Here is a 25,653-nt window from a genome sequence, read left to right on the forward strand (position 1 = left end):
GGCATATGAGAGTAACTTTTTGATAAATATTTTAAGTGTGTGCAAATTCTTATTTTATTTATAGTCCAAGGAGGAGGTAATTTTATTGTTGAAGGCAACTGCACATTTATATTTAATGACTCAATCAGTCTTCTAGCTCTAAGAAGGACAGGTGGCAAGTGATTGTTTATAAATACATCTCTTAATTCAAATAATTTTTCCTGTGGGGTATCCCACTCCATACTCTGATTTAGATCCGTGTATATTGCGCTGTCTAATTCTCAAGGCACTCTTCATTGTTACAAACTCTCTATGGAGAGACAGTGGTAATTCACCACATTCAACTTGTAAAGATGAGGCTGGTGAAGCTCTAAAGGCTACTGAACATATTCTAAGGCCTTCATTATGAACTGGGTCTGATGTTTTCAGTGTTGCGTCTGATGCTTAGCTATATATTTCACTTCCATAGTCAATGATAGGCAACAATGTTGCTTTACACAGTAAAGTAAGGGTGCGTCTCTCAGCTCCCCAAGTAGTGTTTGATAGTTTTTTAAATAGATTTAATGCTCTTTAACATTTACAGTTCACGTATGTTATGTGGGCTTTCCAGTTCAAGTATCAAATATGAGTATCAAATACTAATCCCAAAAATTCTGCTGTTTGGCTAATTGGTATACTACGGTTTCTGATTTTTAAATCTATTTCTTCACATATCCACTTTTTATTTTTATAGAACATTACTGCTTGAGTCTTTTGTATGGATAATTTAAAGCCTACAGATGAGGTCCATTCATATATTTTTATTACAGTTTTATTAACCCTTAAACGCCGAGCCTCTATTTACAAAAGTGTCTGCTGTATGCAGGTGGGGTTTGGGAGTTAGCGCCAAAGTTTTTTTCAAAAAATCACAGCACGCTTAGTTTTTAAGATTAAGAGTTCAATTTTGGCTCCTTTTTTTCTCATTGCCTGAAGTTTAGTATGCAACTATCAGAAATGAAAAAAAATATCATTATCATATATAAATATTGGAATATATGACAGCACAAAAAAAAAATTTCATATATAATTGTATACAAATTGCGCTGTGAGCAAAATGGTTAAAGCTAATGAGCTATTTTTTTTCGTTGTATTGTACACTAAATTGCGATGACTTTGGTATACAGGTAGTCGTCGACTTACGACCTATGCGACTTACGACTGACCGACTTTACGACTTGCTACGACAATATAATAATATATAATATTTAATTTTATATTTTGCTAAAATACGTCGAAAGCGCGTCGATACTTTTTTTCCCGCTACTGGCAGCGCTCATATCCAAGAGATGCTCAGCTTTCGCAGCATTGTGTGTTTGTGTCGTTCGAAAATGGTAAAAGATTCATATTTTTGTAATGTATTTTGTATTTCTATTTTTTGCAAATAAATCAAATGTAATAACAAATTACCGTATTTGATGGCTTATAATACGCATGTCTGCATAGGGCCTTTTAATTTCAGCAGGACATTGAGGGAAAAAAATAAGGTTTCCTAGCCTATGCTCATATGATTTTGGTAAGTAAAAACTATAGTATTAGGTTATCATATGCATATTGTTTCTTACCCACAGAATCAACAAAAACATTAATAAAGAAGTTATTTACCATATTTATATTTATCAAAATATGTATTATACAATCAGCCATTTACTACGATCGAATGTTTAGTCTGCTGCTGAAAGCTACCTCATAGGTTTACCAATAGATTGCAACACATTCATTTGTAAACATTGTTTCTTACCGCAGAATCAACAAAAGCGGTAATATATGTTATATATATCCATTATATATTATAAAAGTATGCAATCAAGGGTAAAATCCAATAAATAAAAATGTTTCCTATGTAACGGCTCGAGTCTAAATGAGCAACTGAACAAAGCCATGTTATTATTCTTAAAAGAGAATGCTAGCACGAGTTACTGAGTATCAACTCAACGAAGCCTTGTTATTATGCCTAAAGAGAATGGTAGCAGGAATTGTCAACCACCAATTGATCGAAGCCATGTTGTTATGCGTAAAGAAAATGTTAGCAGGAATTGCCAACTACGAACCGAACGAACCTTGTTATCCGTAAAGCTCTCGAGATAATCACCAATAAGTGGCAGCACACGTACTGTTTATATCTATAAATGTGGAATCGGCGATCCGCTGTAGACGAGGATAATGATATTAACATTTTAATGAAAATATCGGTAATAACAACGTAGATATTGATTATAATACTAGCAGTAGTAATTGCGGTGATGGTAAGTGTGATAATGATAAATAATTATAATAAACTTTGTTTTTAATAGGTTATTAGGATAACACCGAATTTTACGCATCTACGTGACGTTTCATGTATAATTTCGGCCAAAATTCTTAAATTTAGAGCCTACATTATGTACATAGGATGCAGGGGGATTTTTTAGGCCATTTTTTTTTTTTTTAAAAAGTGCTTCTTATACGTCGTCAAATACGGTATGTATTTAATTCAAACCTATAAATAAACAAAAGTAAATAATACGTCATACGTGTAGCCGATTGGCAATGCAAATGGCAGATAAGAAAATGTAAACAGACCAGACAGATGGTTTGAATGCGTTACAATAAAAATGTTAAATACAGTAATAAAAGTAAGTATTAATCAAGGAGTTCAAGCATGATAAGATTTCATATGCTAAACGTAAAAATAGGTACTATACATGCACATTTTTTGGATAATATAAAATGTATATGTAGGCTAGTCATAATTAGGATATAATATATGATGGATAATACTGTATACGGTAGGTACAGAATACATGTACATATGTGGTTGGTCGACTTACGACGAAATCGACTTCCGACCGCTCTGTCAGAACCTAATGCCATCGTAAGTCGACGACTACCTGTATAACAAATTGTAAAATGATCAAAGCAACACAGAGAAAATATTATCACAAAATGATGCATGAATTCGTAACGCGCAGACGTAAAAACAAGTTTTTTTTCAAAAGTTCACCATAAATCGAAATATTGTGCTAGAGACTTCCTGTTTGTTGCAAAATGAAGGTCAATGATTGAATATTACTAGAATGTAAGAGTTTTAGCTTACAATTGCATTTTCGACCACTTCGGTCGAGTCAAAGTTGACCGAAGGTTGAAATTTTGGCACTTACCGTGATTTATATGAAAATATTTCAAAACTGATAAAAGCTACAACCATGAGTTATTTTTTGTATTCTACATGAAATTGTGCACATTTTCATATATAAAACTTTATGTAACTGCTAATACAAAATGGTGCAAAAATTACGACAAAGTGACTAAAGAATTTCTGAGATTTTTAGAGTTAGTGCGGACATAAGGAAAAAGTTTTTTTAAAAAATTCACCATAAACTGAAATATTGTGCTAGAAACTTCTCGTTTGTTGCAATATGAAGGTAAATGATTGAATATTACTAGAATGTAAGAGTTTTAGCTTACAATTGCATTTTTCGACCATTTCGGTCGAGTCAAAGTCGACCGAAGGTTGAAATTTTGGCACTTAATCGTGATTTGTATGAAAATATGTCAAAATTGATAAAAGCTACAACCTTGAGTTATTTTTTGTTGTATTCTTCATGAAATTGCACACATTTTCATATCTAAAACTTTATGTAACGGCTAATAGAAAACGGTGCAAAAATTACGACAAAGTGACTAAAGAATTTCTGAGATTTTCAGCAGAGTTAGCTGATGCTTTCTTTTGGGATAAGAAAGAAATTCGCGCATGCGCAGCTGGATCATGCTTGTAAACAAAACAACATCGTGATCCCGTGAACTCCCAGCATCCCTCAAGGTGCGATTTAAAATTTTTTGCAAACGAGGCCTATAAGTATTTTTCCGTGAATATTTAAAAAAACTTTTTGTAGTCAACGTATTTTACGTCCACTTGGCACCCGACAGACAATTTTTGTTGACGTAAAATACGTCCAGTCGGCGTTTAAGGGTTAAATATACCACACAATCTTGGACTTTAGGATATCTCATGTTAAGATAGTCCAACAGCATATTTTTATCAACCAGTTTGTCATTATTTTCAGGAAGTACAATAGTACCCTGAATGCTGTTCATAGTGTCATGCTTCCTCACTTTTACAATCACTTTGTCAATACTTTTTATGGATAAGTAGTCTTCAGATTGATTTTTTATTGAGGCTTCTGTAAGCCACATCTTCATTTTTATTTGTCTGAAAGACATTTCTTTCGTTGAATGTCTTTTTAATACGAATTTTCTGAAATTTGTTGTTCTGTTTCCATGGTTAGAAACCTTGACCAATTTCCACTCCCAAAGAGGGAGTCAAAGTGAGTCTAGGTTGGGTCAAGATGATATTCACTTTTTTTAGGTTTGCTCTGTACTGAAGCATAGGGTTCCAATGTAATTACACAAAGATTTTTTCTTTACATTTTTCTAAACAGTTGTTAGAGGAGGTTCTGGCGATCATCAACTGTGCCGAGTTGCTACCATCAAAGAGCCCAGGAGTACTCGAATCTTTATTTTTATCTACCATAAAGATCTGAGAGAGAGAAAAAAAAAACTAACCTGAAAACCTTGAAAAGGTATCATCAGCTTTTCATGGAGTTTATTCTTCCACCAATGGCACAAGTGAAGTGAGAGCTGACTCCCAAATGTCCATGTCCCTTCCCTATCGTAGAGGGGATGGCACAACATGACTAGAGTAGCCCAAGTGTAAGCCAAACCCACTTGCTAGAACTGAGAGTATTCCAGAAATACAATCATCCCCACCCCTAATCATGTTATGGGCAAACTGGATAGATTGCTCAGAGTCCTATTCCCAGAACCAGAAACCCCTGGAATCCATGGTCCAGCCCTAAAGAATAGTTCCACCCTTGAGCTATCAATTTGATATCACTCAGGTCCGAACATTATCGGGCAGTTGATGGTCCTACCACAGTTCCCACTAATTATCTTTAGATATAAACCCAATCCCAGCTACAATATCTTTTCCTATTTATCAGGTCCTATAAATTTTACAAAAAAGTGGAAAATTCCACAAAATTAATCCAAAGAAATATACAACAATACAGTACATGAGACTCTTGGACTCAAACCCGGGAACAAATTCCTGGGGTTTATGAGCCCCCCTCACCACGTCAAGGTGGTCCCACATCGCAAGGGCAAAGGTGGAACAGGTTGAAGAGAGACAAAACCACCTGAGAGTGGTTGTAAGGTACTCAAAGGAGGGAGTCCGATACTGAAGAAGGACACCCGATGATCAGAGACTAGCGTCGGCCACTTGAAGACTGGAGCTATTAGAAGAGACAGGCGCCAGCTAAAGAGAGACTGGCATCAGCCACTGGTAGGCTGGTGCGAGACACATGAGACTTGGTGCTGGGAGCTCTATATAAAGACAAGCTCTGGTGCTAAAAGGCTCTCCAGCGCTATCGGGTGCTTATGTTCCGCTTGGCGCCAATACTGGTGTTCCGCAACCAGAAGTTCAGGAGACAAAAGTTCAAGACTGTTCCAGAAGTATAAATGAAAAAAAAAAGGGTGTGGACTATACTCCTGTTCCCAGAGATGTTACAGGAGAGCAGAGGGAAGCGACTACCATCAGAAAAGCGCCTCTTCAATGGCCGATATTCACTAGAAAAAACACAATCGGCGCTTTCGTCTACACTGGAGTATCACTAGAATAAAAGCACATCTCTATGGATTCCTTTCCAATGGCTGTCTGTCGACACCTGCAGACAGCAGGCTCGACTGAGAGGCAACACCCGGGGGCAAAACCCCTTCCGACTCCCATGGACTGACAGTATGCCTTCTCCCAGGTTTACGGGAGTCTGACAGGGAGTGGGTTTAGAGAACCGATAGGGCCGGAGAGCCACCTCCACTACACATCAAGTGAGTTGCCTTTCCAGTGGCTGTCTGTTGGGACCAAGTCCTGGGATTTATGAACAACAGGCTCGGTTGAGGGGGCAACTACCCATGGGCAAACCCCACCGACCTCCCTTGGACCTCTGGTTTGCCTCCTCCCAGGTTTAGGGGTCTGACAAAGACCTTTGTCGAGTAGAGTCAGCGGGACAAGCAGCCCCCTCCTCCACTACACATCCATCAAGATGCCTTACCAGTGGCTGTCTGGGACCAGACAACAGGCTCGACTGAGTGGGTGACTACCCATGTGTAAACCCCCGATCTCCCTTGGACTTCCAGTATGCCTCCTCCCTGGTGCTGGGGAGTCTGACAGGGACCTTCGTCTAGGAGAATCAGGGGACGAGTAGCCACCTCCTCCACTGCACAATACTTCACTATTATAAGGTTAACTTCTGTTAACCCAGACACAAGACTGGCAATGGCGCAGGAAGGAAGCGAGAGAGACAGGCGCGGGAGCAAGTGGATATAAAAAAAAGGGGGGGGCATGCAGGAGGGTTAGCAGTAGGAGAGAGTTGGCGCCAGGATCTCAGTAACTGGTGCTGAGCACTGCAGTTGGCGCCAATCGACCTAGTAGCTTGGGCTGGCAAGCGCTACTGGGGGCTCGTAGTATGAGCTAAAAAATGTGGAACTCTTCATGATTCATGTCACCCTTGTGTAATATAAGTACTGCTGAAGAAATACCACAGCACAGTTCTCGGCTGTCGTGAACATCTTCTATTCAAGCGCATCGTAACCAAAACATTAAGCACAATTATCTCCTGCATTCCTCCTTACACTTTTCAGTTCTCTGCAAAGGAAAGTGTAATACAGTCATACTCCGAACTTACGCGAGGTTAGGTTCCAGAACCCCTCGCGCAGGGTGAATTTTCGCAGAAGTTTGGCATGGTCTCTAAAAATGCTAATAAATGCTTATTTCTAAAGTTTAAATACTAAATATGACCCTAATCATGCTCCCAAATTATTAAGTTAACTTTTAAATGAAATTAAAGTTACTGTAATTTCATTTAAAAGTTAGCTTAATACATTACCCTTAAAAAAGAGAAATAAATGGTTGACATAAAAACTGAGATTTGGAAGAGAATTTCTCTCTCTCTCCCCTTCCAACCAATCTACTTTTAGAATCGTCTCAACCTCTTTTTAACAACTTTATTCTGCGTCTCTTTCTCTGTTCTGAAATGCTTTTTCATGAACAAACAGTGTTTTATATTTTGACTAATACAACTCATAGTTATTATGTCTCTATACTTTAGAACGTATTTGCAACACTAGCGCATTTACACTTCGTAGATGATACAGGTCAAATTAGATCAATTTAAACTATCTACTGTACAGGTAAAAACGTACAGAGAATTAATAAGTTGTAAAAATGTGTGAGCTAACAGAGAGAGAGAGAGAGAGAGAGAGAGAGAGAGAGAGAGAGAGAGAGAGAGAGAGAGAGAGAGAGAGAGAGAGATGAGAGAGAGAGAGAGAGAGAGAGAGAGAGAGAGTGTCCTTATTTAAGAGAGTGAAATTATCATCAATTATTACAGAGAGAGAGAGAGAGAGAGAGAGAGAGAGAGAGAGAGAGAGAGAGAGAGAGAGAGAGAGAGATATTTGACAACAGATTAGCAACACTCCCCTTCTTGTCATGTTAAATGACATGCCTGACAGCTTTTGCCTTCGACCTCTTGCTTACAAAAGACGAGGGAAGAATTTGTTTGTTCAAAATAATACGAATTTTGTAATTACAGTTTTATTATTATTATTATTATTTAATTTTATTAATCTTATTATTTGAAAATTAGTACTTATTATTAGGTAAAAAGTTTATTTATCATACAAATAAACATACCTGTATACATGTACCATAAAAATTCATCTCACTAAAAGAGAGAGAGAGAAATTAGAGAGAGAGAGAGAGAGAGAGAGAGAGAGAGAGAGAGAGAGAGAGAGAGAGAGAGAGAAATTATTACTTTTAATAATATTTAATGTTATTTAATTTACACATAAAAGCTTGAAAACTTATTTTACATAAAAAATTAAACAAACACTTTTGCTGGGTTTCTCAGTGTTCGCGTGTCTGTGAAAAACTCGTGTATGACCATTAGTTAGGTTCCAATGAAAAATTCATGAGTCTGTGAATTCATGCAACTCGAATCGCACAAGTTCGAGGTATTACTGTAATAAGATGTTCAATTAATTCTTTATGAACAAATGTCATGAAGTACACAGAGTACCATCATATCTAAAACCCTAACCAACATAATTCAAGATTGCAGATATGTATTCATTACCAAAAATACTGGTTTGGTAGAGAACGCAATATTTATGTTATATTACGGTAATCGGTGAACGAGGTAGCTACTCGGAAAAAGAAAAGTTAACCTTTACCAACATAGTTTGAAGTGCACTGAGTACCATCATACAGAAATATCTCAAATCCTATCAAACACTGAGACTTTCAGGTATGTATTCACTACCAAAAATGTTGGCCCAGTAGCGAATACAATATTTATGTTATTAAGCTGTTCGGAAAAGGAAAGTTAACGTTTACCGACAATAGTTGAAGTACACAGAGTATCATAATACAGACATGTCTCAAATCCTAACAAACATTAATCGAGACCTGGTGATAAGTAATTCATTACTGTAAATATTGGTTCGGCAACGAACGCAATGCTTACATTTTATCATGTTAACCAGTAAAGGTGGTAGCACGTTAAACTATGCTACCAGTAGTTAAACAATTAGATTGCGAATTCACTACTGTAGCAAAATATGATATATTTGAAATCTTAAAAACAAAACAAGAAAATACTGATCCTGAAAGCTGTAGGCCTGAAGGCTACCCAAAATCAGCGATAATCCTTCACCAAAATCTGGTTTCCAACCAGCAAATTTAAGAACAAAGCTGCATCGACACTCAGTGTTTACTCAAGCACCTGCAAAACAGAATGTGGTTATCTGCTAAGTCGTTCCTGGTATTCCTGCTAGTGGGAGGGACCAGTCACCTGCACTAAACTTTGAAGCATTACCCGCGAATTTTTTAATTTTAAGCTGCTGTGCAGGAGGAAACTATAGCTACGTAATTACTTGGTAAGTTACTTACATAAAAATTCATGTTACAGTTTCAGGGTGATACATGTTAAGATTAATATACAATATTATTGTGTTATACTTGATTCAGGAGCACAGGTCAATTAGTTGCTGAATTGGTTGTAAAACAACAGCCTGAACTTTTTCAGATATTACTTATGAACAGTTTTTTCAAGGAGTGGGATGCTCAGGAATAACCAGTCTTAGTATGGTTTTGAATATGGCTCATACTGGTTCTTTAAAATTATCTTATATAATATAACATATTTGGAATCCATCACTCAGGAAAGTTATCGGATTTATTTGCAACTTGTTCAGAACAGTATGCCAAAAGATCAAATCAACAGCTATGTTAGTGTTACCACCACCTTCAAAAAATAAACACTAATCCTCTCCTTTTGATTTAATGGCAAGATGAGCATATACCAGTAACTTTTGAAGCTTATCTTGGGTTATTATTAGTGTTAGTAGATCACAACTAAAAATGGTTAGCTGTAGCACCTCTCGAGAATAAAAGGTAAAGGACAATTGTAAATACATTAAGAGATACTTCCAAGGACTTCCTATACGGCTTGGTCTGACAATGGTCCTGAATTCAATAGTTTAGAATTTTCAGATTTAATGGACCAGATGAACATTCATCACACCAGAATGACAGCTTACAATCCTTCAAGTAATGGAGCTGTAGAGAAAGTATAACTGTACTTGGATTTTCAATGAATTTGGCACAACACTCAACAGATTGGCAGAGACAGTTACCTACAGCCATCAAAATATATAATGATACAATCCCTGTAAGACTAGCATGTCACCTGCCAGAATTTTACTGGCCAGAGAACATCCTCTGAATGATGTTCCACTAGTCACTCCAAAGGCTAGGGTGGTCTCAGCGACATCCTAGTATGAGCATTTTAGAGTTGGCCATCCCAGCCCGAGAAGAACCCTTGAGGTCTGGTTAAACAAATCATTTATAACTAATTAGAGTTGGCCAGAAAGTCCTAAAAAAAATGATACTAATATCTGATGAGCCATTTACAGTTATCAAGATTAATGAGAATAATGTAACCTATTAGACCCAGTAACTGGTGCAATTCAAAAGGCACATCACATTCATTTAAAGAATTGGAAAGAGCCTCCTTTATACATTCTCGCATCCGGAATGATGTGTTACTGTGATAAGTGATCCACCTTAAGAAAAACACCTCATCCGGAAATACACAACTGACCACTGTTGAGTCTAGTGGAGAGAGAGAGAGAGAGAGAGAGAGAGAGAGAGAGAGAGAGAGAGAGAGAGAGAGAGAGAGAGAGAGGCACGAGCAAACACAGTAAGTGCACTCTTTCCTTAATGTGATGCATACATACATGCATACACGCAAACACAAAGACAAAAATATATGTATGTTACATTATTACGTAACTGTATTAAACATAATTCTGTGCTATAGAGAGAGAGAGAGAGAGAGAGAGAGAGAGAGAGAGAGAGAGAGAGAGAAGAGAGAGAGAGAGAGAGAGAGAGAGAGAGAGCAAAGGCCACAGTAAACACAATTCTGTGCTATACTGCATTAAATAAATGTCAATAAAAATACTGCACCAGCATTTCACACATGCATGTATATACACACAGGCTAGCCAATAGATTAGGCTTATGCCTCAACTTTACATAACAAAATGCAATAATTTATGTAACTACAGTAGTATTTAATCAAACTTACCAAAAATCTTACTTTAATTTTTAAGTAATTTATTACATTTAACCTACCATTTTGTTACTGTTTTCATTTTGTTTGCAAAATTAAGTGCATAGATTCATTATTGCTGTCTAGTTATCCATCAGAGGGGATGGAGGGAGTGGAGGAGGGAAGGGGGTTCCATAGTCATTAGCGAGGAGTGTCTATCACAATTAACCATCCTGTATTCACTTCTGAAGTAAAATCCCTCCATGTGATTGTTAATGTGTTCTTTATGATGAATTCTAAAAACATAAAAACCAAACAAACAACTGTAATATGTACAACCTTGAAGCTTCAATGCATAATTAAATATATCTAGAGAAACTTCCATTGTTAACTTCACCACAGCATACTTATATTGAAAGAGTATTTTCCATATTTAACATAAATCCACAAGGTCCAAATGTGTCCATCTCGATGATAAAACATATCAAAATTAATATAATACTATAGAAGTAATCAAAATTTTCAACAATACAGAAATCTACATTACCTTAAAATTTTACCAAACAACCCTCGGTCAAACTGAATATTTTTTTTAACTTGATACTGAAATAACATGTAATTTAAAAGCCATACTATGAATGCTAGCAAAGTTACAGGAAAAAAGCATCTATATGGCCTTGAATTTGACCAAATAACTTATTAATAGCTGAAAATGTAGCTTGGTAACTTTTACAACACAGTATTAGTGTTGGACATACTCCTCAGATGAAAAGCACTGGATCTTTGATACTTTTTGCCCAAATTTAACACGCAATCAAAACAGAAGTTTAAGTAATGGATCAGCTTTATTATACATCTTTGGCCAATGTAAAAAGAAAGTTCAGCAAAGTACTTTGTTCACTTCATCAAGTTACCAAATAATGCTACTTTTATGGCTTGTGAATCATCCAAATGGCTCTAATGAAAAGGACACAAAAAGGATTACCTTGAATGTTTTGAATGTGTACACAAATATGCATCTTGTGTTCTTGTAAATCCTATTTGCAAGGAAGCCCACCTTCCTCCCCTCTCCCTGAATTAGGTTATTCAATGCTTTGGATATCAATTAAGAAAACTGCAAGGTTTGGATAGCAAACTCCAAACAATTCAACAGTAACTTGTTATTCATCAATATATGAAATGGATTGAGATATCAACCAAATAAAGCCTTTAACCCTTAAACGCCAAGCCTCTATAGTATTTACAAAAGTGTCTGTCGTATGCTGGTGGCGTTCGGGAGTTAGCGCCGAAGCAGAAAAAAAGTTTTTTTCAAAAAATCACTGCACGCTTAGTTTTTAAGATTAAGAGTTCATTTTTAGCTCCTTTTTTTGTCATTGCCAGAAGTTTAGTATGCAACCATCAGAAATGAAAAAAATATCATTATCATATATAAATATTGAAATATATGACAGCGGAAAAAAAAAAATTCATATATAATTGTATACAAATCGCGCTGTGAGCAAAACGGTTAAAGCTAACGAGTTATTTTTTTTCTTTGTATTGTACACTAAATTGCGATGATTTTGGTATATAACAAATTGTAAAACCATCAAAGCAACACTGAGAAAATATTATCACAAAATGATGCATGAATTCGTAATGCGCGGACATAAAAAAAAAAGTATTTTTCAAAAATTCACCATAAATCGAAATATTGTGCTAGAGACTTCTCGTTTGTTGCAAAATGAAGGTAACTGATTGAATATCACTAGACTGTAAGTGTTTTAGCTTACAATTGCAGTTTTTCGACCATTTCGGTCGAGTTAAAGTTGACCGAAGGTAGAATTTTTTCTATTTATTGTGAAAACTAAAAGCTACAACCATGAGTTATTTTTTGTTGTATTCTACATGAAATTGCACACATTTGCATACATAAAACTTTATGTAACGACTAATATAAAACGGTGCAAACATTACGACAAAGTGACGAAAGAATTTCTGAGATGTTCGGCGAGTTACCGCATGCGGACGTAAGGAAAAAAGTTTTTCAAAAATTCACCATAAATCGAAATATTGTGCTAGAGACTTCCAATTTGTTGCAAAATGAAGGTAAATGATGAATATTACTAGAATGTCAGAGTTTTAGCTTACAATTGCGTTTTTCGACCATTTCAGTTGAATTAAAGTTGACTGAGGGTTGAAATTTTGACACTTATCGTGATTTATATGAAAATATTTCAAAACTGATAAAAGCTACAACCATGAGTTATTTTTTGTTGTATTCTACATGAAATTTCGCACATTTTCATATATAAAACTTTATGTAACGACTAATATAAAATGGTGCAAGCATTACGACAAAGTGAAGAAATAATTTCTGAGATGTTCGGCAGAGTTACCGCGCGCGGACGTAAGGGAAAAGTTTTTTCAAAAATTCACCATAAATTGAAATATTGTGCTAGAGACTTCCCTTTTGTTGCAAAATGAAGGTAAATGATTGAATATTACTAGAATGTAAGAGTTTTAGCTTACAATTGCGTTTCTCGACCATTTCGGTTGAGTCAAAGTTGACCAAAGGTTGAAATTTTGGCACTTATCGTGATTTATATGAAAATATTTCCAAACTGATAAAAGCTACAACCATGGGTTGTTTTTTGTTGTATTTTACATGAAATTACGCACATTTTCATATATAAAACTTTATGTAACGGCTAATATAAAACGGTGCAAAAATTACGACAAAATGACAAAAAAATTTCTGAAATTTTCGGTCGAGTTACCGCGCGGATGTAAGGAAAACATTTTTTTCAAAAATTCACCATAAATCGAAATATTGTGCTACAGACTTCCAATTTGTTGCAAAATGAAGGTAAATGATTGAATATTACTAGAATGTAAGAGATTTAGCTTAAAATTGCCTTTTTCGACCATTTCGTTCGAGTCAAAGTTGACCGAAGGTTGAAATTTTTTGTAGTCGACATACGGTACGTCCACTCGTCACCCGATAGACAATTTTAGTCGACTTACAATACGTCCAGTTGGCGTTTAAGGGTTAATAAGCTTTTGTAAAATTATGAATAAAACACAAATATCAAAAAATAAAGAAAAAAAAGTCGTGTGTGTGTTTAAATCACTGCTACACAAGAATATTTATCATGAGTCTAGCTAAAGACCTGCAACACTAAGCATATTAATGTTAAGGCGGAAATTCTGAGAGTTGTTAGTGAATGGTTTCAAAAGTACAGCTATGCTTTGGTGAAAAAAAAAATGATAGAACAATGCTGTTGAGGATAAAAATTAAGGGCAGTAGAAAAGGGTGAAGTGCTTAATAATGTGATTCCTAAAGATTTTTTTTGATGAATCTTCAGGACTTCCATTAGCCCTTAAAAAACACTCGGGAGAGTAATCCTACAGATCACTTATTACAAGAGCTTTCATCTCCCTAAATCTCTCCAAACTTTCACATGGCTACTTAAAATCAATGCTCTAATAAATTTTCACCATTTTCTGGCCCCTTCAGTACAACCTTTAATATATTAGGTAATCTTATCAAATGTATACACATTCAACTTCTTTCAATATCCCCTCTCTGATTCAAACTGCATTACAGTAACAATACTACCAGCCAAGCTATATGCAATGAACTACACTGTACACATAAAAACACAGAACTTACAAATATCTACTTTATATATGTGTTGCCTGAAACTTATCTCTGACATCTTGAGACATTCAAGAATTTCGGTACTTTTTTAAAGGTCTGTACTATGCTTCATAAAAAACCAAAGGAAATAGAAGGTAATACTGTGCTAAGATGCAGTAACAACAAAATGTGTCCGTTTTGTCCATCCCCAAACCAGAGGCAACATGATTTTTCTCAAGTGAACTTCACACAAAAAGATACACTTATGCTGGATGAAATATTCTATATGCAGCAACCTCAGATTTCCTTTAGGCACTTACCTGACCCAAGTTCTCGCTTGGGAATTGTCCTTCCTTCCCTTGGTCTAGGTTTTCTGAGGGCTTGGGAAGGATAGACCTGTATCCTGGAATCCTGGAGAGGGAGGGTATGTTTGTGGGTATACTGTTGGAGGTGGAGGTATTTGGGGTAGTCGTGGTTGAACTCACCCCACTGCTGACTTTACTGGCACTACTGGCACCCAAAACTATCTTGAAGGAGTTGTCTACGTTCTCTGCAGGTATTGAAACAAGAGGAGTGATGCTTTTAGAAGATTCAGCTGTCTGAGGAATATGCCATGACGGTGTTGGGCTCCCACTGTCATTCTTGATCTGAGGTTGTGTGCTGTGTGGTGATGGCTGCCGTGAATCATTTTTTTGTCCCACCCCACTTTGCGATAATATGCTGCGTAAATTTCCTTGTAAACTCAAATGCTGCTTCTGCTGATTATGGCCATGCAACTGAGTCTGGTGAGAGGTTTTCTGCTGGGGAACAGGTGTAATGCTGATTCCTGTGGGTGCAGTTAACTGTGTTCCAGTAAGGTTAACCATTCCCAATGGATTACTGTTAGCCCCAGCCATTTGAGAAAAATTTGCCATAACTGCAGCTGTGGCTGGATTTAGGTTTTGTCGGTAAGCCATGTTTCTACTGGACTGGTCATGGCGTGAACTAACTTGATGCTGCTGCTGCTGCTGCTGTTGTTGAAGACGAGCTAGATGAGGGTTGAATGAATTCAACTTATATGTTCCACCTGAACCCAAAAGACCTCTCAAATGGCTGAAATGAGAAAACAAATTTTCTAAGTATTCAAACCATGTCAGGATACAACACTGGATAAACTAAACCATCATTACTCAGAGTTAACGACAGATGTAATACGTTAAGAATTTTCATTACTTCAATAAACTGCATCACAAACTTGAATGTTTAAAAAGGACAGAAAATTTTTACCTCCACTTAGTTTTCTTAAATCTCTTCTAAAAGACAGTAAATTCTATCAAGACAACCATCTCAGCAATGCAAGCAGGGAAAATAAAAATTTTCATAACACTGTCTACAACATTTTATGCATAAAACTAAATTTCCATTCTGCCACAAAATTTCAATCATAAAACATTTTCACTATGCCACACTCAAACCACAGTTAAAAAACAATACTTCCTGTTTGTATATGTGATACCTTCTGTATTCAACCACTTCAAAACTGGACTGTCCAACTAGTGTTAAGAGCATAAATGTGATACAAACTCTTCAAAGTCTTTAATGCTCATACACAGACTTCCCTTGGCTCTAATGCATTACCTTTATACTAGAATTTCACTGTGCTATGCAATATTCTTATATGATCCAGATACTGCATAAGTGAATACCTGAAACTTACAATGCAAAAGTTCAGTACCTAGTACTTTCATATTTATTCACAATGATACATGAGTAAATGTGAGAGCACTTACTGCTTTGTACTGAACTTCTGCCTGTCATTTGTCTGTGGTATTTGCTTTTATCATTTGATCGTGCAACATTCACAAGCAAATTGTAATTTTTTTAGCATAGATAGAATATATATCTTTTATATACAAATATATATATATATATATATATATATATATATATATATATATATATATATATATATATATACATATACATATACACATACGAGGGTAAGTCAAAAAGTTCCAGGAAAAATTGTTGAATGATGTATTTATATAGAATGAAACAACCCAAATATATAAACAATTATCTGTGATGTAGTGATCATATAGACTTGTTACCTCAGTCATCCTCTTGCTACCGTGGTGTTAACATCTGCTTCAGAAAAGTAACTTCTTGAACCCATGGAAAATAAAAATTTTGAGATGAGAGCTAACATCAAGTTCCTGACCATATTGGAAACCAGGAAAAAATTATTGAAGCTTTGCAACAAGTTTATGGAGATTCTTCTCCATCTAAATCAGTTGTTTATGATTGGATAAAGCGATTTAAGGATGGTTGGGAGGACCTCAAAGACAACCCAAGAGAGGGAAGACCATCGACTGCAAAAATGAAAGAATTGTGGCTTTGGTGCAGAATCTAGTGGATGAAGATCGTCGGATTACTATATATGATAGCTAATGAAACTGGGATCTCCCATGGTTCCGCATTTTCAATTTTAAATGAAAATCTTGGTTTGAGTAAACTTTCAGCACGTTGGGTCCCAAAAGCGTTGAATTAACTGCATCAAAGAGCTGAACTTTCTCTTGCAGTTTTAACGAAGATTGAATCAAATGAATCGGAGTTTTTGACCGGATTGTTACTGGAGATGAAACTTGGATCCATCAATATGACCCAGAAAGTAAAATTCAATCAAAGCAATGGTTACCAAGAGGTTCAGCTGCACCAGTGAAGTTCAAAGTGGCGAGATCTGCCCAGAAGGTTATGGCAACAGTGTTTTGGGACTCCAAAGGAGTGATTTTGATTGATTTCCTTGAAGGACAAAAACAATCACCGCACAAAGGTGTTTTGCAAAAACTGAAGACTGCATTGGCTAAAAACGTGATCACATAACGCTCCAGCACATTCATCAAGGGTTGCAAGAGAAGTCCTCCGAAAAGGTGGGAAACTCTTCCACATCCTCCTTATAGTCCTGATCTTGCTCCTTCAGATTTTTTTGTTCCCAAAACTCAAGGAACACTTAAGAGGAGTCCGGTTTGAATCTTTGGATGCTGCTAAACATACAGTTTCAACATGGTTTAATAGAAAGGCCCCAAATTTCTTCAAAGAAGGGTTGCAGAGGTAGAGTTAGATGGTAGATATGTAGAAAAATGATGTTTGAATTTCCTTAAATAGAAGAGTATATTGAATTTTTCCTGGAACTTTTTGATGGTATATATATATATATATATATATATATATAATATATATATATATATATATATATATATATGTTACAGATTATTTTAGCAATTTTTGCATCAGTTCACGAACAGTGTTTCGGTGTGCAAAAACAAAGACACAAACACCCTACAAACCCCCTTAGCTGGCAAGCACATGCCCAGTTGTGTTTTGGCATGCCTACTGTGAACAGTGTTCTTCCGAGTGCTGTGTTCGTGCACATTACTTTTTGGGTCTTTTTTAGTCTTAAGGAGTTATTCTAGTACAATTATGGCTCCTAAATTGTAAAAAGTGATGGTGGTAATAGGAAGCCTAAGCATATTGTTGTAGAATTCAAGGAAATAATAGAAAAATATAAGAACGGCATTTGTGTTTCTGACATTGCCAGGTAGTACATGGTGAAATCAACTATGTGTATGATCTTGAAGAAAAAAGAGGCAATAAAGTTGGCTGATGTGGCTAAAAGAGTGACTCTCATAATGAAATAAAGGCTTAATGTGATAGAGGTAAGTGGAAAAACTGTTGTAGTGTGGATAAATGATTAGCAGCTGGCTGGAGGTAGTGTCAGCGAGGTATTAACTTGTGAAAAGACTAGACAGTTGCACAGTGACTTGTTGGCAAAACACCAAGTGCAGACGGCAAAGACTTTACAGCAAGTGGAGGATGGTTCGAAAAATTTCACCAACAAAGTGGATTTCATAGTGTTGTATACCATGGGGAGGCTTCTAGTCCAAACAAATAAGTTGTGGACGCATTTGAGGACAAATTAGCGAAGTCTGTCAAATGACTTACATCACCAGGAGGAAGGAGGCACTGCCTGGATACTAGCCAATGAAGGACAGCATTACACTTTTATTGTGCGGCAACGCTAGTGGTGACTGTAAGATTAAGCCACTTCTTGTTTACCACTCCAAAACTCTGCATGTCTTTAGGCACAATAATGTGTTGAAGGCTAAACTGCCTGTAATGTGTAGGGAGAATAGCAAAGCGTGGGTAATGCAGATTTTATTTTTGGAGTGGCTGATGGAATGGGTTGCCCTAACTGTCAAGAAATTATCTTGCTATTTTCTAGGTTTTACCAGGTCACTAATGAGACACCGATTTAACCCTTCAAGATTTTTGGCAAAGCCTGGAATGAGGTCGCTTACTGCACTGTGCAGTCAGCCTAGAAAAAACTTTGGCCAAGTTGTGTGGCAGAGAGAGACTTTGAGGCAGAGACAGAGGTACAAGTCATTGAAGAGATCGTGTCCACAGGCAAGAGTATGGGCTAAGAGGCCAACAATGCTGACATGGAGCTGGTAGAGGACCATCAAGAAGAACTCGCCACAGAGGAGCGTGTAAGGTTGAAGAGTGAGCAGATGAAGGCATACAGGAGGAAGAGGAGGTTATTATTATTATTATATTATTCCGCAGATGAAACCTATTCATAAGGAACAAGAACACAGGAGCCATTGACCTGAAATTCAAGCTTCCAAAGAATATGGCATTCATTATGAAGTAAGAGGAAGTAAAGGGAAATACAGAAACTAGAGATCCCACTTATTAAAAAAAATAAATTAATAAATAGATAAAAATGTATTAAAATACAAGAAGAATAGTATTAGTGTAGTAATGCATTACATTTTCGCTTGAACTTCTAAAGTCCCAATTGCACGACATCCTCTGGGAGGCTGTTCCACAGTCGAACAGTGTGAGGAATAAAGGACCTCTGGAACCGAGAAGTTCGACAGCGAGGCATATTTACTGCATATTAGTGCTGCTGTCCAGTGAATCTCATTGCTCTCAGCAAATAATGGGGTTCAGGGATCAATTGTGAATGCGAAAGATCGCTGCTGAAATACAACTTATGAAAAAGTGACCAAGAGACCATCTGTCAATGGTCCAAGTCATAACTGCTACTACTAGGAAACAGAAACCTACCACCATGAACCACTCTATCTAAAAGAGATAAATCTCTGGCAGAGGTAGACATCTACACTGGAGAACAGTATCCAGTAAAGGAAGAACAAATGACCTATAACAGGTTGCACCGACTTGATCACTGTTATAAATATATGAGGCCTCACAAACAATACCAAATTTTTGTGTGGCATTTGCTGAAAATTTATGAGATGTTTCTCAAAAGTCAGATGCGAGTCAAAAGTTACACCTAGAACAGTTAAAGCTTCAGACTCATTCAGCAAAGTTCCATCCACCTGAAGGGGGGGATGGGGTTGGGAAACCTGTACGAGACCTGCTAATCAATAGTGTTAGGGAGAAAAGTACTCATGCTCAGATAAAAATCATTTGTAGTAAGTGGAGCGGGGCGCAAGAATTTATTGAAAAGCACCACCCTGACAAATTAACGTTCTGAATGACAATGCCATGTCCCACTTCAGGAAAATTCTGCAGCACAGGAAAAGACAAATTTCTTTAGATCAATTTCTTGTACAAAAATCAGAAAAGGAACCACCTAAAAAGGTTCAAAAAAGAGAAAAAAACCTGAAACAGCTGGCCAGAGCTTTTATGGAAGGGGATTCCTCTTCAAAGTAGTAACTTCCTCCTCTCCTTCTCTGCTATCCACCTGTGCCAGCAACTATATCTACAACCAAGATAAAGTATAGTGTACATGTACTGTTTAATATAATTTAGTATTCTGTGTCTAAAATTAAGGTTATTTTAATTTCAGTCTATATTCTTTGTTATAGAAAAACATTTAACCCTTTCATATCTATATAGTTATCACATCACTGAGGGTACATGAGCGCCGATGTGTCTGGGAGCGCTCGACAGTGTGAAAAAATAATTATTTCGAAAATTCAGCAAAAATAGAAATTTTATGCCAACAACGTTCATTTTGCTGTCCTTTTTTCTAAATGTTTATATTTTATGGTGGAATAGTCAGAATAAGAGTCCCAGCCCTCTAAAAATACGAAAAAATGTGAGTTATTTAACGAAAAAAATAAAATTAAGTAACTTATTTTTATATTTTCGTTCAGTAACCCAAAAACTATGAAAGTCAGACAATGAATTATTTTTTATGAGAAAGCCAATAAAATTCCCTAAATATTGACATATAAAACAATGGAAAACGAATAAGTCCAGTTGGTGAAAAAATTGATAGAAAAGATGGTGAGAAACAGAGCGCTCTGCCCGGCCTATGGTGAGAATTATCGCTAAAAAATATTTTGTTTGAATAGCCCTATCTCGGTTATTTTTCATAGAAATTACTTTGTAAATATACGAAAAAGTAGAGGAAAAGTTGAAGAATAAAGGGAAAGTCAAGAAAAATGGCTTTGGTAACGGCAACAGTTTCATTTTGACGTTATAAATTGATCGAAAAGAAAAAAAAAGTTACCGTTGTCAACATTATTGTTCGCAGCTCAAAAACTATAACAGTTAGGCGAATGAATTATTTTTTATGAGAAAGCCAATAAAATTCCCTAAATATTGACATATAAAACAATGGAAAACGAATAAGTCCAGTTGGTGAAAAAATTGATAGAAAAGAGGGTGAGAAACAGAGCGCTCTGCCCGGCCTATGGTGAGAATTATCGCTAGAAAAAATATTTTTTGAAGAGCCCTATCTCGGTTATTTTTCATAGAAATTACTTTGTAAATATACGAAAAAGTAAGAGGAAAAGTTGAAGAATAAAGGGAAAGTCAAGAGAAATGGCTTTGGTAACGGCAACAGTTTCATTTTGACGTTATAAATTGATCGAAACGAAAAAAAAAGTTACCGTTGTCAACATTATTGTTCGTAGCTCAAAAACTATAACAGTTAGGCGAATGAATTATTTTTTATGAGAATAACAGTTAGGCGAATGAATTATTTTTTATGAGAAAGCCAAGAAAATTCTCTAAATATCGACATATAAAACAATGAAAAACGAATAAGTCCAGTTGGTGAAAAATTGATAGAAAAGTGGGTAAGAAACAGAGCGCTCTGCCAGGCATATGGTGAGAATTATCACTAGAAAAAATTTTTTTGAAGAGCCCTATCTCGGTTATTTTTCATAGAAATTACTTTGTAAATATACAAAAAGTGAGAGGAAAAGTTGAAGAATAAAGGGAAAGTCAAGAAAAATGGCTTTGGTAACAGCAACAGTTTCATTTTGACGTTATAAGCTGTTCGAAACGAAAAAAAAATGTTACCGTTGTCAACATTATCGTTCGTAGCTCAAAAGCTATAACAGTTAGGTGAATGAATTATTTTTTATGAGAAAGCCAACAAAATTCTCTAAATATCGATTTTTATATGATAATGAAAAAATTCTCTAAAGAGCCCTGCCTAAAACAATGAAAAGTCTCTTAAGTCCAGTTGATGAAAAATTGATAGAAAAGTGGGTAAGAAACAGAGCGCGCATGTTGGAAACTGTTCTCGATTGAATTATCAAACAGACATTTTTTTTAAGAACCCTACCTCGGATTTTTCATAGAAATTACTTTGTAAATATACAAAATGTAGAGGAAAGCTTGAGGAATAAAGTGAGAGTCAAGAAAAATGGATTTGGTAACAGTAGAACAACTTCAAATTTATTATAAAATAGAGGATACCAAAAAAATGTTACCATTGTCAACATTATCCTACATTTTATAAAAAAATGTATAACAGTTAGAGAGAAACGTTATTTTTAGAGAAAGCCAATTTCATTCTCTAAATATCGATCTATATATGATAATGAAAATGAGATTCAGGGACTGCTTGCCCTGACGTCTCTTATGTGATGTTATAACGAATTTCCAAGGTATGCTTTAGCCTATGGAAACCACCAACTGTTGGAAACTGTTCTCGATTGACGCCGCTGTATGTAAACAGCCACAAAAATGTCGGTTTTTACCCAAAATTATGTCATGGTCTCTGAAAAGAAGGGGCCTTAATATGATGTCAATTGGACAGGAATGGGTTAAAAACTGATGTCATTGTGAGAATTTTACTAGGTTGGAATGGATCAATTGTATTTACAATAATTTCAATAGAGGAACTAAAAATTTATAGAAAACCATGGAAAGGATAAGTTAACAGAGTGTTTCCAATAATGTAATCCTATCCATTTTATAAAAAAAAATGTAAGGTATATAGAAACGTGGTAGGATCAGCTGATTTCATTGTGAGAAATATTCTAAGCCAGGAATTGCGTATGCATGCCCAGTATAGGGACTATTGCCTGGCGTATCGATGCCTGAGTTATTTCCAAGGTATGCTTTAGCCTATGGAAACCACCAACTGTCCGAAAATAAAAAAAATACCCTACCCCTACACACGTTTAAAAATGTTGGTAAATTTTACGTAAAATATATGTCAGTCAAAAAGAAGGGGGTAATATGATGTCAATTGGACAGGAATGGGTTAAAAACTGAAAATATGCAATGTTTCTGAGGTTGGAATGGATCAATTGTATTTACAATAATTTCAATGGGAATAACATTAAAAGTTTGCCAACATTTTGGTTCGTGAACTGAACCATGGAACGGATTAAGTTCGTGAACCAAGGTTTCACTGTGTGTGTGTATGTATCCATCTATCTATCTATCTATCTATCTATCTATCTATATATATATATATATATATATATATATATATATATATATATATATATATATATATATATATATATATATATATATATGTATATATATACAGGCGAACCCCTGTTTTACGACGGGTTCCGTTCTTGCGCTGTGTCAACCCAAAAATCGCCGTAAGTCGGAAAATCGCCGAAAATCATCAAAAATCATAAGAAAACCTTACTTTTAATGCTCTGGGTGCATTGAAAACGATGTAAACTGCATTATTATTGAGTTTTACATTAAAAACCCCTCAAATTATGATTATTCTGCCGTTTTGGGGCCATATTTCTTCCGTTGATCGGCGACGACGCCATGATCGAACCCGGAACATGCGTCGAAGCCGGGAAATAATTTCTGATGAATATATTTGAAATATTTGAAAAGCCGTCAGAACGAAATTAAGAAGTCGGAACCGCCAGTAAACCGGGACTGCCTGTATATATGTATATATATGCATATATATATGTGTATATATGTATGTATGTATATATATATATATATATATATATATATATATATATATATATATATATATATATATATATATATATATATATATATCAGCTACTCAAGTTCTTTTCTCATGGCTCCTTTAATGTAAACACTTTTTTATTAATAATTACTGTTCAATATTTCATTAGTTCATCTGAGCCTCTAATTCTTGTTAGAGTTTTGTTTTGTTGTGCTTCCCTCACTGAAGGTTATTTGGTAATTGGTACTCCGCCCATGAAAAGTTCTTTTAATTTTCATGTACGAGTGTTTTGTTGGTTTGGCCTTCTGCCTCCTGCCACGGACTGTTTAAGAGGCAATTTACATATTTTCATCTAGACTGACGTGAGATTGCATTCAGCTCTCCTGTAGAGAAGTTCTCATCTTTATTCATGGCTTGTTCTTCAGTGTGGTGGTCACCACCTTACACCATTGCTCTGCTATATTTGGATGGACTTCTTGCTTCAAGTGGGCTTGTCTGCTGCTGATGCATCATTGTCACTGGATGCACACACCTGACCCCCTTTGTGCTTATGGGTGTGCTCTTGTTCTCTCAGGTGTAATGAGACCATCGTCGTCACCCACATCCTGAGCTCTCGCCTATTGTCATGGTGACGCCTCCAGAATCTTCCTGTGAACAGCCACTGACTCATGATCTTCTTCGAATCCAAAAATAGACTCATTCCCTAATGGTTGAGCATTACTGTCTTGGGACAACCAATACATCGAAGTGCCAACGAAACAATCACTCGTCTGATAAACTGCTTCAGAGCGGAGATTACTGCATTGTTTTTGACTGGTGTGGGGAACGTATCTATGTAATGGTATATTACTGTGAATACTGTGTTGAGTTAGGTTAAGGTTCTTCATTTCTTTCATCTCCCACTTATTTCTGACTTAGTGCGGAAGTTTTTTTTTTCTTCCCCTCCGCACTTTCCCTCTATCATTTGCATGAAGGTTAACTGTGAGCTTGAATGGGAGATGTAGGTGAATGTGTTTATGCCCTCAGCCAGTAATTTTGGAATATGTGGAAATAATTTATTGCAACAAATCTAGGCATTTTCAATTACCCCCTCAATAGTGTATTTTACTGTCTATATTACTGGTAAATCTTACTCTTTAGCGTACCAGCTATCATAGTAAACACAATTTTTTTTGTTTTGAAGTCCAGAAAGTGCCTGGAAATATCATTAAAATTACCTTACCAGGACAACAGAGTTCCTAATATATATATATATATATATATATATATATATATATATATATATATATATATATATATATATATATATAGTCATCCTTATATATATATATATATATATATATATTGCATCCTTCAAAGGGTTAGGTTCTAGAGCCGACCCGTGATAGGCAAAAAATCATAAGTAGCGACCCTATTTTCATTTTATTATTTACTCCATATGTATATATTTTAAGGCTTTATAAACCCTCCCCACACTCTCTTATAAACCTTTCCCACACTGTTATGTTATAAACACTTCCTATGCACCTAAACGCTTTCTATACTCTTGAACCCATGTAATAGTTCACGGAACAGAGCATCAACAGTGGTAAAAATTCCCCTGTTAGTGTAGTACAAGCTACAATGATTTACTAATTTTCATATATTAATATTAATGTAAACATTAATACTGTATCTCATTTCACTTATAGAATCCATTTAATATACTGTTTTACTATTTTGATCTGTTATCATTGTAATATGCATAAAATAAAACGATCGTCCCACATTTGTAAAGTTTACGTTCAGAGAATCAGCTGACTGAAGCTGCTCACTACTACTGAAATAATTAGGAAAATCATTTTCTAGTTGCTAAAAGAAACAAATTTATTAATGGAATTATTTTTAATTTTGTACATAAAACTTTATGATAAAGTAATTCATATTTCATTGAGAGAGAGAGAGAGAGAGAGAGAGAGAGAGAGATTGTCCTTACTTGAAATTTCATTATATTATTTATGAATTATTACGAGAGAGAGAGAGAGAGAGAGAGAGAGAGAGAGAGAGAGAGAGAGAGAGAGAGAGAGAGAGAGAGAGAGTTAGCTTAGTACATTACTCTTAAAAAAAAAGAAATAAATGGTTGACTTAAGAATATAGTGTGTGACTCTCTCCCTCATTCC

General features: G+C 35.7%; 1 protein-coding gene across 8 annotated transcripts in view; it reads right to left on the reverse strand.

The window, feature by feature from the left end:
* LOC136836301 (E3 ubiquitin-protein ligase TRIM33-like) overlaps nucleotides 1-25,653 on the reverse strand; it is a 313,581-nt gene that overhangs the window by 137,811 nt on the left and 150,117 nt on the right. For 4 of the 8 annotated variants that reach the window (XM_067100414.1, XM_067100413.1, XM_067100412.1 and 1 more), the window contains exon 9: nucleotides 14,769-15,375. In XM_067100414.1, the coding sequence (XP_066956515.1) occupies nucleotides 14,769-15,375 (607 nt within the window). Of the gene's footprint in view, nucleotides 1-14,603; nucleotides 15,376-25,653 lie in introns of all 8 variants that reach the window. The other 4 variants (XM_067100411.1, XM_067100409.1, XM_067100408.1 and 1 more) reach the window with 1 other exon arrangement.

This window comes from Macrobrachium rosenbergii, chromosome 56 (genome assembly GCF_040412425.1).
Source record: "Macrobrachium rosenbergii isolate ZJJX-2024 chromosome 56, ASM4041242v1, whole genome shotgun sequence".
Lineage (NCBI taxonomy): Eukaryota > Metazoa > Arthropoda > Malacostraca > Decapoda > Palaemonidae > Macrobrachium > Macrobrachium rosenbergii.